The 18,347-nt window shown below is 33.2% G+C and overlaps 1 protein-coding gene across 2 annotated transcripts in view; it reads right to left on the bottom strand.

The window, feature by feature from the left end:
• Window positions 1–18,347, bottom strand: part of LOC145258235 (uncharacterized) — a 50,167-nt gene that overhangs the window by 8,259 nt on the left and 23,561 nt on the right. For both annotated transcript variants that reach the window (XM_080116198.1, XM_080116197.1), the window contains 3 exons: window positions 16,418–16,626; window positions 12,117–12,329; window positions 603–821 (listed from right to left, as the gene is read on the bottom strand). In XM_080116198.1, the coding sequence (XP_079972324.1) occupies window positions 603–821; window positions 12,117–12,329; window positions 16,418–16,626 (641 nt within the window). The remainder of the gene's footprint in view (window positions 1–602; window positions 822–12,116; window positions 12,330–16,417; window positions 16,627–18,347) is intronic.

The following is an 18,347-nucleotide window of genomic DNA, read 5'->3' as shown; positions in this document are numbered from 1 at the left end:
GGCGCGAACGCAGACCCCACAATTTTAATGAACCACCGTTCTATCAGATCAAACATACCCATTCCTGTGTCTCGATACATCTTCTATCATTATATGTAATCAGTTTTTTAAAATAGTCAACCATATAGGAGCCTATTCGTGACCAGACACACACACACCGCTTTATATATATATATATATAAAGTAACCTTAACTGTCTGTCTCAAGAACGGTTTCTACCAAACTCTTCTGTCTACTTTTAGTTTACAGACTTGAAACTGGATTTGGACCTGTGGGACAAATTCGATTTGGTCTTTAGCCGGTCTCTTAGTTGCTAAGTAGTCAAAATTGGAAATAAAAATGGAACTTGTAGGCGTAAGTCAACTTAAATTGCTTTTCTATGAACAAAAGTACTAAATAATAAAACCAAAACAGAAAAGGAACCCATCAATATTTTTCAAAATCACAGTAATTAACTTTGGCAAAACATTATTCCACGTGACATAATTTAAAAATAGAACTTGCTAGAGAGTTCCTATTCAAGGGAGATAATACTCGATTGGAGAGATACTCTCGAAAATGAGAGATTTTGTTTAAAAAAAATAAGAATGATTTTGTCTTACTTTGAAGAACGGATTTAAAGGATCTGGATAACGAATAACGCCGACATCAACGATGGATCGCTCTACATAATCCTGTGCATAGAAAAGTGTTGCAAAGTCGACAACTGCAGCGCCAGAAGCAGCAACAATGTTAGCCAAATCTTCAATGTCAATTTTAGTGTCCTTCAACACGTCTGTGTCGTTGATGAGATTACTAAACCAGGTCATTACTTCCAGGACCTACAATAAATACAAAGAAAGATATATATTATTGTTTTGATAATGAAAAGAAGAAAAAGAAGAAGAAGAAGAAGAAGAACAACAACAACAAGCAGGGGGAGGAGGAAGAGAATAAAACGAACAATGTAGATATTTAATCATTTCATACATTTATTAAGCCACCAATGGCCCATGCGTGGAGAATCGTTGCCACATCAGAGATGTTGCACTAATTGCTAGAGTGCAAAAGATAATTTTTAACCAAATAGTTACCTCTGCCTCATTGTCACAATGTTGTACGGTACTATACTTGTTTATAACTACTTCCATGGAACGTGCTCCAACGAACTTATGGTACTTGTACATCTTGCTTTAATGTAAATGCCCCGACCAACTTGAGTAACAACAAAGTCTAACCCCTTCACTGTAGAGGTCCTAAGAGTATTAAAAAAAATCTTTCTATTCAAATAACTTTTTTCCTCGGAAAACTTATGTTTGAAATTCCCTCTCTGCTCCCTATTTCCCATTTCTGTGTAAACACACAGAAATTCAAATGTAATGTGAACAAACATCTTGCTGAACAACTCTTCACTTAAGACCGCCTTTATAAAGTCGGCCTCTAATCACAGTAGACTCTTATTTCTCATTGGCAATATGCATTGCTTGCGGTGAAACAAAAAAGAAAAAAATGCTCGAAAAACAAAATCTTTTTATTTTTGTATATTTTTTAATTTGTATTTTTATCTATATTTGGCAATAATTTTTGGAAGGGCATTATCGAAAGATTCAAACTCCTCCGCTTAACATTCACCGGCAACATGAATTAGAACTAATACACTGAAGACATCGCCAAGGATGCTGCAAAGAAAATGCATGCTAGAATATTACTCACATTTAACTGTATCTAATACATCTACAAAGCCACCATTCGCTCATGCATCTGGGCTGGAGCATCTACCACAAGTTTCTCCCTTTTAGACAGGGTCCAAAACGGAGTCTCAAATCTAATAGGTCCATCCATCAGTATCAACCAAACACCAACCTATTTCCCACCACCGTACGGTTGCATCTCTGTGCCTGTTTTACAAGGAGTTTAAGAGAATCTGCGCTGATAAACTCACAGCACGTGCCCCTTTCGACGTAGATACGCCGGACTAACTCAACAAGCAGCAAAATCCAAGTCCTCTTAGAATTCCCTCCTTGTTACATTCTTCGCTGACCATACTAATCTGGAGAAATTTAAATGTAATGTGAACAAATATCTCACTGCTCAACTCCCTACAGTCTCCTGTTATACATTATCCCAAATAGTAGTCTCTTACATTTCAAGTGGAAATAAGCTTTGTTTGGGGGGGGGGGATTAAGGGTCATAAATAAATGAATAAATAAATAAATAATGATTTAAGTGTGTTCATACAAAAGTAATTAATTTTATTGGTAAGTTGTCAAGACAACAAAAATAAATAATGAAAGTTCAAAGTGTCTGAGAATGTTCTTGCTACAAGTGCTATCTGTAAGGGAAAACGTGTTTATTTCGGCTGTCACCTTGTGTGTTTGCATGTGACAGTGTGGGTAAAATAGATAGAGATTGTAGACATGTGTATATATTAGCTTACTTGTTATGTTAATGTAAAAGTACATACATGCATAGTGTATAAGAGTTCGTTTAGCAGCATGTATATAAATAAAACCTCAATCAGGATTTCTTATTCAACAATACCTAATTTAGCACAAAGAATCTTAACATCCAATAACAAAAAAATTAAATCAGCCCAAAAAATCCCTAAAACTAACTGTAATTGTAATAACAAACACCCTTGCCCACTCAATAATGATTACATCCATAAAGATGATATATATTCATGCACAATTACTGAGCTCCCACGCAATCCTTCCATAACAGACACTAATATTTCGTCTTCAAATTATCCTTCTTCCCATCCTCCATCTGATATAGTTACTAATCCAATACACCACTCGAGCAGCCCCTCCATCTACAATCATACAACTAGCAATAATAATAATAATAATAATAATAATAATAATAATAATAATAATAATAATATTTCTCCTAACAGCTATCCTAACACTAACAACACTCATTATCCCCTCCAAAATAGTCCTCATACAATCATTGTCCCACCATTTGTTGGACACTATGAACAAAATTCAAACTATTTAACTAATACAAATCAGCAAATTAATATTAATATTAGACCTCGATCTTTTAATAAAGTACATACATATATCGGCGCTAATTCAACATTAATTAAGAAAGGAATATCAAACCACATTTCTTCTTTTAACAACCATAATTCTAATAATAACCAAGGAACTTCTCTAACCACTTTAATTAAAAAACTTAACTCTAATAATACCCTCTTCTCAATCAAATGGACTATCATAAAAAAGTTAAGTCTTATACTCCAGGCTCTAAGTCATGTCGCCTCTGCACAACCGAAGCTATAACTATAATCACTTCCCCTCAAAGTAACAATATAATAAATTCTAAAAACGAACTGATCTCTTTCTGTAAACATAAGTCTAAATTTAATTATGTTAATTTTGAAATTACATAGTTATTACTTTAACCTTTCAGATATATATATAATTTTTCTTTAACTTTATCGTTTTTTTCTAGATATGTTCTTAATACTTTATAACTTAATAATCCTTTATTTTAGTTCTTTATTTCTTCTTTGCTTGGCCGGATTTTTATCTGCAATTTCCGTTTTAGTCTTTAAATATTCCTATCTATCTAATATATCAATCGACCCACACATTCATATCCTGTATGTATATTTACTTATATTTTACTATATGCAGTTACATACTTACTTGCTTTATCCTAAATTTGTAGATACCGGGCATCCTCTCCCCTTAATTTTTTTTTATTTTTTATTTTATATTTTATAATTTATTTATTAATTAATTAATTTATTTTTCCATTTAGTGTCTTTTAACAACTCTTGCTGACATTTTCTTAAGTAATAACCTGCACATTTCAGTTGACCTATTTTTTCGCCCTACATATTTTTCGCGCTTTTTAACATGTTTTTGTCTGGGTCATTTGACATTTACTTTTCTATTTTATATTTAATTCTATCACCATTTAATTTTCTTTTTTTCCTCTTCTTATTTACATTATGTCTCGGCAGCCGTGTGAAAAGCATATCTTATTTTTCTTTTATTAATATTATTGGAATTTTTCCCATTTTCCTTGTAAATATTTGTAAATTATTCCATGGATTTCAGCCTTTTGGATTATTTTGGACCATCTTCCCATTACGTGATTTCCTTGGATTTTACTTGTGCAAATGGAAATTCAATTAACTTTCTTGGAGTTATATTTTTGGATTTTACCGTCATTGGATTATTTACCTTTCACCAGACTATCCATTCACGTGTAATCACCTTTTTCCTCACCATATTCCCTCTGCTTCACTTTTTGTTATCAAGTAAGATCTTTGACTTACTTGCAGTTTCATTAAATACTTTTGTATGCAAAATCCGATCCCGCATTTTATATATATATATATATGTATATATATATATATATATATATATATATATATATATATATATATGTGTGTGTGTGTGTGTGTGTGTGTGTGTGTGTGTGTGTGTGTGTTAATCATTTACTTTAAACGGTATCGGTACTCAGTTTGTATGTATATATTTAAAAAACTTTTATATAAATTTTGAAAAGATCCGAGCTCAATTTTCTATGTTTTTTTAAAGGTGAACATTATATAAGTAAATGATTAAAATGTAGCAAAGACATAATTTTGCAAACTTGTAAGTCGCAAAAGAAAGAATATCGTAATGGTTACCTTTCGAAAAGTAATAAATTACCAGCTACGAAGGCTTGAGATTTGAAAATTGGAGAACTATATATATATATATATATATATATATATATATATATATATATATATATATATGTATGTATGTATGTATGCATATATATATATATATATATATATATATATATATATATATATATATATATATATATAAGAACACAATTAAATTGTTCGACAGAAGACTCAAAAAGAAATGTGCACAGATTGAGGCTACAATATACGCTGATGGCAGTTATTTTGAGAAAAATCCTCGATAATAGTCAATTTTTTATTGTCTATTTAATTTATTTGAAATCATAAAATTTGATAGGTACCAAACGTTTTTTCGTTTTCCTGATAAAACTATCAGATTTATTTCGAACATCCTGTATACTATAAAGGCGTATTTCTGCTTGTTTGTTTGTTCAAAATTTTATTGATATATTCAAAAGGTACGCCGTGTCACAAATTAATTTTCATACTGAAAACGAAGTTTATACTCTTTTATTCCAGCATAATTTCTATATATACAATTTATTTAAAAGAAAATCTATATTAAAGAAGTTACCTCAAGGAAATAGGTTTTAAAAATCAACTCTGTTAATTGCTATTAGTAATAATATTGTTTAAATTGTTGTTTAGCAACATTATATAAAGTTGATTGATTTATTTTATTTTTTATTTAATTTATATTTAATTTAATTCATTTTTTATGATTATTAACTGACATCAGTTTAATTTAAAAGCGGAAGTAAAACGTTATTTATTTGTTATAAGAGTTAATTCCCAATTTGATTACCACAGATGAAAATGACTGTATTTATGCTTTCATATATACAACGTATGGATGACTTTCAGAAAAATCGTAACGTTATTAAGAAGTTAGAATATCTGATGTATCTTAAATAGTATGTGAGTAAACTCTCCGCCCAACAATATATTTCAACCTGACACCAGGTATATGCAGCTAGTATATATATATATATATATATATATATATATATATATATATATATATATATATATATATATATATATATATATGTTCGAACAATAAATCGGAATCGGAAAAATCAGAACATTTTGAGTATTGTGCCAATGTAATGAAAAACATTTATTGATATTTAATTACCAAGAAAGCTATGAATTATTACGATAATCCGAAATAAATTAATACAAAAAACTCTGTAACTAAATCGTTAGAGATTTTATTATTTAGAGATTTTAAAATAACCTGAATATGTAGTTTTAAATGTTGAAATCGTTACATGAGTGATATATATATATATATATATATATACATACATATATATACATATATATATATATATATATATAATAGAAGTCTTTTATCGGTTTTTATCAAATAGAAATGAAATCATGTCGTACTTTCTAGGGCAACAATTTTAACGGTCCACCTTGTGTGTGTGTATATATATATATATATATATATGTGTGTGTGTGTGTGTGTGTGTGTCTGTCTGTCTGTGTGTTTATGTATATATATATATATATATATATATATACAGGCACACACAGACACACACACACACACACACAATATATATATACACACACACACAAGGTGGACCGTTAAAATTGTCGCCCTACAAAATACGACATGATTTAATTTCCATTTGATGAAAACTGGCGTTCTTTTTTTTTTTTTTTTTTGGCGGACCATCTACTAGTTGTGTACAAAACCCAAGAGCGATAGAAGCCTTCTATCATGTCTGAAATTGACCCAATGTTCAATGACCTCGATCGGAGGTGATTCACTGTACTCATGTTCTCTACAGATGTAAGTTCTATCAAGAGGATTAATGCATCGCTGAATTTCCACGAATAACAGGGGCGTGCCCAAGGTGATGAAAACAAAATTTTCGGCCACGGTTATGGTCATTGGTGTGGTTTCAAGTGATGGCCACATTATGCCACCTTACATCTTCGAAGTCGGCTTGAAAGTCAACACCAAAGTGTACCTGGATGTGTTGACAAGTGTGGTGATGCCCTTGTGCAATCATGTGGTTGCTGGCACACCCTGGCTGTGGCAGCAGGACTTGACGCCGACCCACAAGTCCAAAGGCTTGGCTTCAGAAGGAGTGCTACGATTTGTACCCTTCTCTCACTGGCTCCCTCCTCCCCCAGCTTGAACCTGGTGAACTACTTCATTTGATCATACGTTAAGAACATCAGCAACATAGCCTTGCTACAACATCAAAGCCAGCCTGATCGCCGCCATCCACCAAGTATTCGGCAACTTCTCGCTGATATTTGTGGAAAAGACATGCTCCCACTTCCAGACCCATATCAAGACGGTGATTGAGACAGAAAGCGACTTCATTGAATAGATGTCAGCTCTACTACATAATTAAATTACCTGAATTGATTTTTTTCAAAAAAAGTTTGAAAATAGACCTGTAGTATAGCCGCTCTCCATTAAGGGGATACCAAATTGGTCAAAGGGAAAATTATTCCCAATTTGCATTTAGGTAAAAATGTACTTTGGTATAAATAATTGAGTGAAAGAAGAGTTCAAGGCTTAAGTTGCTGACGTATGTCGTACTCTGTAATTGGGGCGACGATAGCACAGGAAATAGATTAGTCAGGTACATGTGAAAGAGAACGCAGAAAGAAAGAAAGAAAGAAAGAAAGAAAGGATGAAAGGAAGATATTTTTCTCGCATGCAAGTCAGTCTGGTTTCCGATTTTTGGACGGAGTAGAGACGTCTGGATTAGTGCAAAGATGCGTCGGAGAAAGAAACGCAAAAAAGAGTTAAGAACGACCGATAAGAAAGAATAGGCACCGTTAAATTACGAGAAAGAATTAAGCCAAGCATTAATTAAAAGAAATCTCCAACTTGTTATTCTGTGCATGTGGTTCCCTTTGTAGGCAGAAAAATGTATGTCAATGTTTGTTTATGCACATACTTACTAGACAATAAACCATCATGAACTTAGAGACAATGTGTGGAAGAGGAGAGGCATTAAACTCGCAACCAAACTGAAAGTATACCGAGCGGTCGTCCTGACAACCCTACTCTACGCCTGCGAAACTTGGACGCCATATAAAAGACATGAAAAACAGTTGAATGGCTTCCACCTCAGATGCCTCCGTAATCTTCTCAACATCCGCTGGCAAGACAGAATTCCTGACACAGAAGTCTTGAAGCGCGCGGGGCTCCATACCATCACCACCATAATCCGCAAAACCCAGCTCCGGTGGGCAGGCCATGTCTATCGCATGCATGACAGCCGAATCCCCAAACAACTTTTCTATGGGGAACTCAGCCAGGGAAAGCGGAATGCAGGGGGCCAAAAGAAACGATATAAAGACTGTCTGAGAACGTCCCTAAAAGACTTTGACATCAGCCCCCAGTCTTGGGAGAGTCGCGCTGCTAAACGTTCGGCCTGGCGTTGCGTCATCAGCCTAGGAGCCGACAGGGCAGAGAATCAACGCATGACACACGATCAGCAGAAGCGCAAGAGGAGGAAGGAGAGAGCTGCCGGTTCACAGCCTGCCGATACCAACTTCACGTGTCCAGAGTGCGGAAGAGTCTGCCGAGCACGGATTGGCCTCATCAGCCATCTCAGGACCCACAAACCCCTGACGCTGAATTGATTGATACCTTGGTCATCGTCGATTTCGACGGACGAGCAAGAAGAAGAATGCACATACTTACTAGACAATAAACCATCATGAACACGCTCATATATAGGCACTAGACATATCACGATTACATACATAAATACAAAGAGACACGCGTAATGAGGTATATACTTAGGCACCGCCAAAAATGGCCGCAAAATCAAGTTGTTGTTGTTTTTTTAAAACGAAAATAAAATGAATTAAAATCCATTATTTCTGAGTAACTTTTTTTTCCTGAAAGATAAAACCCTGAATTTTATCATATAGAAAACAGAATAATGTAAAACGTTTTCTACTATTTTTAATTAAATTTTAAATGTTTAATTTTCCCAAAAAGTTAACAATTGACATTTTTTGCCTTGCACAGAAAACGTACATAAATATTTTTAAAAAAAGGTTTTTGAAATAATTCATTTATTTATTTATTGTCTAACTAAGATTTAGGATGATTTTCTAAGAGAATATGCAAAAATATTATAATATAAGTACCTGAATTTCAAATAATTCCACTTATTCATATAGGTAACCAGATATTTCGCGTCGATCTAGAGTCTATATCGACACTGTTTACGTTTGCGTTTGATAAGAAGAAAACTATGGAAGACCAAACAGGCCAAAAAAACTTATTTTTCAGTGACGAAAATTTCAATGTATTATTAAGCTGAAGCTGGCCAGTACCAGATGGGTGATCATTTGTATGAGTTTGGTTTTTAATGTGTATGTGTGTGGGGGCCAGGCTCCCCAAAATGGGGGGGGGGCAATTTAAAGCAGAATAAAAAAAAATATTTCAGCGCGTTTGGTCCACCGTAGTCGAAAGGCGGCAAACGTTTTCAAACGAGATCGAAAAAAAATGATGCTATTTTTAACACAAAGGGCACAATATTTATCGATTTTTTTTGTATCGATTATTCAAAGCATGCCCTGTTTAATAATGGTCATGCATTATTCGGCTCGCTAAAAAAAATTGTTAATTTATTTATCAAAAATTTTAAAATGGCTTTTTTCGTATAAATATTAAAAAAAAAAATTTTTGTTTTGCTTGACTTAAATTAATTATTTTACTTAACATATTCACTGAATTTCACACTTCAAAACTCAAAAGCGGGATAATTAAACACAATCGAAGTTCTGATATTCAGACGTCAAAATAAGGTATGCAAACAATTTTTTTTTTTAATCTATAATTCTGTCCCTTACAACAACACAATATCTTCTGTTCAGTTTCAGATGATTATTTTAAGCATATTTGTTCCCACTTCAAAACAAGGGGGGGTTGTAAGCAAAAATATATATATATATATATAAATATCGTTTATGACAAATAAGTACACTGTTATAAAGTTCATTCTTCTCCTAATAATCGCTGAAAATTTCGTATTGATCGGATAATTACCTGATTTTTGGTAGATTTTTAAAAAGACGGTCCGTCAAAAAGTACTGACCTCCCCCCTCCCCAGTTTTGGCGGTGCCTATATACTCAAGAGACAAAATCCTTTCCCGGCTAAACATGTCTGTTTTGGTGTTGTGTTGCGTGCGATGACTATTTTCATGATCTCATGCCACGAAGGAAAATCTGGGAACACACGAATCAAAATGAAAGAAAAAAAACAGAAAAAAACAACCTGAATGGATTCACAGAACTATAAAGAAAACACACACACTACGTTCATAAGAAAAAGGGCGAGATTCCGCACACGTAAAAATTAAGAAAAAAAAAGAGACACGTATACACAAAAATAAATATCTTTTATGAGATTTGAGAAATAAGCGCCACGCTCAATTCTATTGTGTATTATTAAAAAATATATCTATCTAGTGCGAAAAAGAGAGAAAAAAGGAAAATAAAATACAGTCGTACACACAGATAAAACAAAAGGGCTTCTGTGGTAGTTAAAAAGAATAAAATAAACAGCTATTTAGCAGGAAAACTAGGATAAAATGTTGAAAAAAATACATTTTTATATTTTAAACGGCTGTAAAAAAAGAAAATATTCTTAATCGTTATGATTTAAATGCCAAACGGATTTTATATTTTTAGTTCGTTAGCAGAAATTGTGTATTCATGACATGACAATTGTTTTTGTGTTTTGTCCGTTGTGAAAAGTTTTCATGTGGCTTTATAGAACTTTTAGGCTTTGTGAAAAGAGAAGAGGGAAAGGGCAATTGATTTTTGTTGCTTTAAAGACAAATGGATTCTGTAATGTAAATGGAAGTTTTTTTGTTGTGTAGAAATGTTTATTTTATTTCAGGGCAAATATTGGGGGTGCCTCTGACCTTGTTCATGTTCGCACAGGTGTTTGTTTTCGTGTTGTAATGGTATTTTTCTTTTTAAATGAAAAGGGGAAAACTATGGCAATATAAAAAATGAAGTTGTTTATCAATTTTTAAAGAGAAATTGTTGAATGTAAGACGTATTTTTGTAAAGAGAATTACTTTTCTTTTTTTTTTTTTAATTTTAACAGAAAAAAAGAGTTACGGAAATCATTTGAAATTGTTTACAACTTTGAAAAGAGAGAAATTGTAAAAACATAATGTCTGCATAGTCTGTAAACTTTGATTTTTTTAAAGAAAGTTATTTTTTGAACATAAGATGTAATATTTCTGAAATTTTTAATAGGTTTGTAAATTTTTAATGGGTTTGTAATTTCTTATGGATTTGTAACGAGAAGATTACCTGAGTATCACATTAGAATATTTTCTGAGTTTTTGTTATTTTTAAGGAAAATTTTGTCGAATCAAGTACGTGGGATATATTTTGAATTTATAACGTTTTTTTAATGAAAAGATTTTTGAACATAGCATGTGGGATGTTTCTTGAATTTATAATGAGTTTCTTTTTTTTTTTTTTAATGATTATTCGAGCATAAACGTGATTGATTCTCGATTTGATGATTTGTTTTAAAAACGATTAACTGAACATAATGCTTTAATGCGTCTCCTGAATTTTTGTCTTTTGTGTTTTAATGAACTTTTTATGAAAGAATTGCTGTTAGCATAACAGCTGAAATGCTTGAATGAAATCTAATAATTTTTTACTGATTGCTTTTTGTTTTGTTTTGAAGAGAGACTGTTGTTCACGTTACCTTTAAGAGTAATTCCTGTTATTTCCGATGTTTTTTTTTTTTTAATTTTTATGAGAAGAAAAACTGTTTGTGAAATTGTACGCTTTGAATCCAAATCATGAAAATGGAAGTATTTCGCCGTAATTGGCAGGGGTGTGCCGGTACTGCTCGGATTGGAGAACTGTGTAAGAACTTTGGACTTTTTTTGTCAGTCTAATTTTGTTGATTATTGCGATGTTTGCAATTTAATACGTTTGCTGTAACAGACGTATATTAATGTCGATGTCAAATGTAAAATGTGTATATAGGGGCGTTCCTTTTTTTTTTTTTTTTTTTTTTTTTGGTGTGTTTGCTTAATTAGATGGAATTTTCTTAATCATAACTATTAAGAAATAAAAAAAAAACACAAGAAACAAAAAGTATAGTTGTGATATGTGAGCGAGAGATACATGGAAATGCAAAGGTCAGCTACCAGGGTAGATTTAAATAAAACGGCCGTGTTACGGTCGGTTAATTATTTTATTATTTTCGGAAGTGATTCGCATGTTTTTTTTTCTGTTTTGTTTTGTGATTTTCTTTGGCTACAGCTAGTTGCGGGGAAATTCGGTGTTTGCATTCGCTATAAGCCATTAAATTATACATATTAAATTCTCTATAATATTTCATCAGATAGAAATCAAAATATCGATTTATTATCTAAAAATATATGGATAATAGATAGATATTTTTGTCAGTAAGAAATTATGTAATACATCACATACTTTTTTCTTTTCTGGGGTGCGATCAGTTTTGATGAACGTGAAGTCGTCATATGCGAGGAAGTCTGACTTGACGACCTCAGTATTTGGTTTCTCTTGCAGCATGACGTTCTGGTACATGACACCGAGGTAGACGTCGAATGGGATCTCAGCATCAATAAAATCAGGATTCGCCTGCAATTTCCTCATCAGAATATTGGTGCTGGCTATGATAGCCTGTGGATGCAGAAATAAAATAGAGATTTTTTTAGAGAATAGACTGAATGTTACATATTAATTAATTTGATTTAGAATTTGAAAATTAAAAATGACAAAAATAATAATATTAAATTATATGCTTGTCAGAATAAAGAGCAGGAATATGAAGGGATTGTTTTATATTAATATGGCAATAGCGAGTGAGTCAGCTAGTATAATCTTTGATATAGACAAATGGCAAGTGCTCATCTGAGCTTCAATCTATGATCCCCACAGCAAAACTTTCACTAAAAGACACTCATCTAGTTACAGCCACTATCAACAATTTCCCTCACTTTCTATCTGTACCTAAATCTAGAGGCAAACTCCATGTACAAAGCTTCTTTCCCAGAACTGCCCACCTGTGGAACTCTGTCCCGTTGGACTGCTTTCCAGCTGACTTCAACACGGTCGTCTTCAAGTCCAATGTAAACAAGTTCTTGTTGAGCCGCCCTTTTAAATAATCAAATTCTACCCGATTTCTACCACTAATGATCACTACGCTGTTGTCTCAATGACAACCATACACTTATTAACCCTTATTCTCGAGTGACCTTCAGGCCTTAATAAATGGTGACGCCCTTTTATTAAAAAAAAATTGAATGCAGGTCGACATGACCCAAATTTGAAAAACAAAATCATTCCCATATGGATGACAAAATAGCAACAGATCAGCCGGGGTAAGCAAAATAGAGAAAGATGACGTCAGCAGAATTGTTGGGGAAGAAAAACGGTTTGTAAAATGGAACTGTCCATGAGAGCCGTGCAAGAAAGATAAAAAATAATAGAATGTCAATGGGAGCCGAGCTAGAAACATCAAATAATGCGAGTCTCCTATGGGATGTTGCGCAAGGTAGTTGGCCTACAATATAAGCTGAAAGAAAAATTTAAAATCGCCAAGAGAGAAATCTCTTTTCACTTATCTCAATTAAATAGATGAGTTAACTAAATAATAGAAAAAAAGAACCCTAGTCTCTCTCCCCCGTGTGAGTCAATTCTTTCCAGAAATAAAACTTTAGAAACTCTTAGCGAACGTCTCTCTATTTCTTTCTGCATGAAAAGAAGTTTTATTTATCTAGCACCACTAATGATTATCATTGCCATGCAGAAAAAGGGAGATGGAGAATTAATGTGGGTAAAAATTAGACAAAGAGAAAATCAGTCGGTAATGAAGAAGAAAAAAAAAAGAAGAAAAATGTAATTTACGTTTTCTATCTAATAGACATTCAAGTTTGTCACAGAATAAAAAAAGAAACTATGGACAGAATGAAACCCAAAAATCACATAAAAGAGAAAGACTATAAGTATCCTACATATAAAGAACTTTTAATTGATTAATTTAGAAAAACATTACATAAATTCAATCGTAAAACTCAATATAAATGTCGTCCATCATTTTTGTATCAAATATATATAGAGAGAGATAACCCATCCCAGGTCAGATAAAATTAATTCTCCCAACATACTACTAAATCTTATGTCTAAGATCCTTATTCCAGTTTGGATCAAAGTCCATTTTCTTCTTTTGACTTTAGAAAATGTTTAAAATTTACAGCGAAAGTTTAAGGGTTCTCATCAAGAAATTGAAATTCAGGGAATGTTACGTAATTAGTATCTGATGACTATGGATGAAATTTACCGCAAATCTGAAATATTTAAAATTTGAAATGGAAGGTTGTACCCTCTAAAAAACACTTAAAATACTTCAAAGAAACTGAAATTTGGAAAATATTTATTAATTAATCTTTAATATTTATTGATAATTTTTTCTTTTTTTTTTTACAAGGAGTCGCCACTTATTAAGGTCCGGAGGCCTCTCAAGGATAAATAATAATGAGTGTACAGTAATCAATGGGAAAATATCGTAGTAATCGTTAAATTTGGTAACTTTGATTACGTAAGAAGACGACTCATCAAGAACTTGTTTATGTTGAACTTGAAGACAACCATTTTGTAGTTAGCTGAAAGGCAGGGAAACAGACGAGAGTTCTACAGGCGTGCAGTTCTAAGAAAGAAACTTTGTCCATGGAATTCACGTTTAGGTTTAAACACGGATAGAGAGTGGGAGAAATTATTGATATTTGTTTCAGCTAGGCAAGTGTTTTTCATGAAAGTGTGGCACAGGGGGAGGGGCACAGATTGGAGCTCTGACGAGAACTTGCCATAAAAATAACGATATAGCAGAGACATGTTCAGTGTCTCTTCTTTGGGAAGAGAAAAGGGCATCCACTACTAGGCTACAAAGTTTATTTTAAACTCTGTAAAGGCAGGATAAAGTGCTTTATTTTATGACTCTTCAGAATTTGAAACTAGTTTAGAAGCATTTAAAATTGTCAAATAAGGAATCATTTAAAGTGGCTTTAAAATTATTAACAACTCCTCATGTATTAAAAGTAAGAAAGTTTTGGCAGATATTTACATGCAATGATTTTATTGAGAGACTAGTATGGGGGCCGGCATTACCCTGTCATAAAATATGCTTAAATATATTTGATAATGAGAAGGTAAAATACCAGGTGGAGAAACTAGTGTGGCCTGTTCTTCTCTCGATGGTAGATGGGACTCTCTTAAGCCGTGGTAGACACCCATCTAGTGATGGCGTCATAATAAAAAAAATACCCTTAATAGCCCTGGCGAAGCATCAAGTATTTAGCTATTGACAAGATTTGAATTATGCTACAAACTCGTGTAGTGAGTTCAATCTTGGCTACGGCTGTGCTGGATGGATGATATTTTAATTCACACAGATTTCATATTTATTATCACAGAGTCAATTATTTCATGCTATACATCATGCACAATATATAATATAGTCATGGTTTCTAAAGTAAAAAAAAAAAAAAAAAAAAATTTAACTATGATTTGAGTGCTATCAGCTAGAATTGAAACCAAAACCAAAACATAAAAATAACAGTTTCATGATTGAAACTATGTCTACAAGTTAAGCAAAAACTGAAGTTTTTTTTGTACCCAATATGGTTGGACTGTGGAAAGAATGTGAATTTTATTAAATACAAGCTGGTTTCTATGACAACAATGTTTTTGATAGACAAGATGCAAGCAAGGGCGGTCGGACAGTCCACAGTTTTTTTTTTTTTTTAATTTTTTATAATTTTATTGAGAGATTAAATAATATTACCTACACAAAAGCAAGGTGGTGTTTTTTTTCAGCACTTCTATTCAGCAACTTTACAGCATGAGTTATTTGTAAAACAGATCAACACCGTAACTCGTCTTATTCAATTGGTCGCCATCTTTTGTCTAATCCGAGCTATGCAGATGACATAGCTGCAACCAATAACTCCAGCTCTGATTTGCAGTTATTGCTGGATAATCTTGCGAAGTACTCGGAAGAAGTTGTTCTTTATATTAATCTAAGATTAAATACATGACCGCTCATAAAAAGAGAGTACCGACCACGCTTCTACTAAAAAATGCGGAGAGTATTGGAACTTTAGGGAGACTTATTGCCAATGGTCGTTGTGAGCAAAAAAAAAAAAAAAAAAAAAGCAATGATAAACAGATATTGTGAACACAAAGTAATTTGAAATGTTTATCAGAAGAGATGAAGTGTGCTAGAAATTTGGAGAGACTTATTGTTACTCGAACTCCAGGGAACACCACTTGCTATTGTCAATAAGCAATCAGCATACACCGCTAACAAATTGAACAAGTTACAGAGTTTGTTTGCCTCGGGCACAAGCTGTCTACAGGCAAACAGGTGTAAATCACAGAATCGGCTTAAGTTGGATCATCTTCACAAGGAACAAAAACGTCATAACTTCTAAACATATAACATGCAAAATCAAATCAAAAACCTATAATGCATTTGTTTTTCCTGTAATCTTATACAAAATTATGTCAGCATATAGAAACTTTCTCAAACTACACTACAAATAATACTGATCATAAACTATCTGATCACACCAGTATCGCAAACTAAAAAATAGCACACGGAACAAGAATGAAAGTAAAAAGATTACCGGGTAGCACCAGATCGGTACAGCTAGTATATACTTATTTATTTTTTAAATAAAGTAATTTAATTAAAAAAGATGGTCACTTACTTTCAACTGTGTATCCATTTCTTTGATTGTTTCTGAGGTTAAGAAACCATATTGAGCGGCGAGTCCAGTATGGTAAGGAATAGTTGTCTTAGTGACATCAAATTTCTTGTGCGTTTGAAAGAAATTCCTCCCTGCATTAATTATCTTCCCTACGTTCTTTATACCATTCGCAATTGCTTTGCCTGATTCATCTTCTTTAGGTGAGCTCTCTGAAGAAGAATATATATAAATCATCGAAGAAAAAACAAAAAAAGAACGTAACTTGATATTAAGATCACACACAACTCTTTCTCAGCAAAATATTACAAGTAATTAAATGGTTCGTATTATTTTTGTATTCTTTGAACTACTGTTCTCATCTTTACTGTTCTTTTCGCAATGTTTAAATTGATCCTTGACCTTTTTTTATTATTGCTTTTTCACTCCAAACAAGGCACAGAGCCACTTGGATGTAAGGGGCCACTATTTGGAACAACATTTGCAGAGATACTATGCAGGAGTTTAGCAGCAAGATGTCTGTATATCAGAACAGTCGGGGTAGCAAGGACCTAGGAAGGAATTCCAAAATCTAGCAGTTCGAGGGAAGAAACAATTTCAGTAGAATGTTTTCTGACATCTAGGGATCTGTACAGTGTAGGGGTGGAATTTTGCTGCTTACCAGATTAGTCAGGAGTATTTATGTCAAGGAGTACAACACCTTCCATTAAAATATTTGTAAAATAGGCACAGGTATGCAACATTTCGTCAATAAGAGTTTTTTTGATAGTGCGAGAACTATCAGGTTGGCCACTCTTTTTTTAATCTTGTTTAAGAGTGAGAGACTAGTAGCAGATGCACCAGCCCAAATGTGGCAACAATACTACATGCATGGGTGAATGGTGGCCTTGTAGACGTACAGGATACTCTCAGACGTAACTTTCTAGCACGGTAGAGAGAGCCCACATTCTTTGCAGCAATCTTGGCAATATTCTCAATATATTTGTTCCAATTCATGTTCCCTGTGAATGTTAAGCCGAGAAGTTTGAACAAAAGCTTTTAGGTAGAGTGTCATTAACAATGGTTATCAGTGGATTTCTTGTGATTATTAAAGCAAAGAAGCTTAGTCTTAGCAGCATTGAATGCTACCATCCATTAATGTCCCCATTCCACTACAACCTCTAAGGTTTCAGCCATTTTCTTTAGATATTTGTTTATTCATTTTCCCTTTGTGTCTGGTATAGAGCATGATATCATCAGTAAATATATCCGTCTAAGAGATAACGTTATCAGGGAGATCATTTATTAATAAGAGGAATAATAAATGTCCAAGGATCCCTGAGGCACACTCGTATTTATATCATGTTCTTTGGAAGTATGACCATCGAGGATAATCTGTATTTTTCTCTTATTTAAGAAGAATTTGATTATTTAAGTATTCGTCCAGAAATACCATAAGATTTAATTTTCATGAAAACACCATTGTGCCATACCTTGTCAAAGGCTTTGGATATATCTAGGGCTACTGCTCTAGCCTCCCCCGCCTTATCCAGTGCATGGTATGTACGCTCAGAGATTACAGTGAGGATATCTGCAGTAGATCAGACTTGCCTAAATCCATACTGTTGGTTGGAAAGAAGTTTAGTATCTGTGAGTTGGTGGACTAGTGCTTGATTAATTAAGATCTCAAAAATTTTGGCGAAGACAGGGAGGGGCTAATGGGGTGATGATTTAGTGGGTAAGTTCTTCTGTCAGAATTCTTGTAAACTAGTACCACAGAAATAGTTTTCTAGCAGTCAGGAAAGCAAGATTCTGTGAGGCATTTGTTGTAGAGTTTGGAAAGAACTGGTGCAATCTTAGCAGAGCATTTTTTTAATAGTATAGCCGGGATGAAATCAGGTCCATATACTTGTTAAGTGTCTACGTTTTTAATAATATAACGAACTTAGAAAGG

This window comes from Euprymna scolopes, chromosome 33 (genome assembly GCF_053919585.1).
Source record: "Euprymna scolopes isolate OS-2025 chromosome 33, ASM5391958v1, whole genome shotgun sequence".
Lineage (NCBI taxonomy): Eukaryota > Metazoa > Mollusca > Cephalopoda > Sepiida > Sepiolidae > Euprymna > Euprymna scolopes.
Note: the sequence above shows the minus strand (reverse complement) of the source record. Positions and strands in the feature narration are given on the sequence as shown.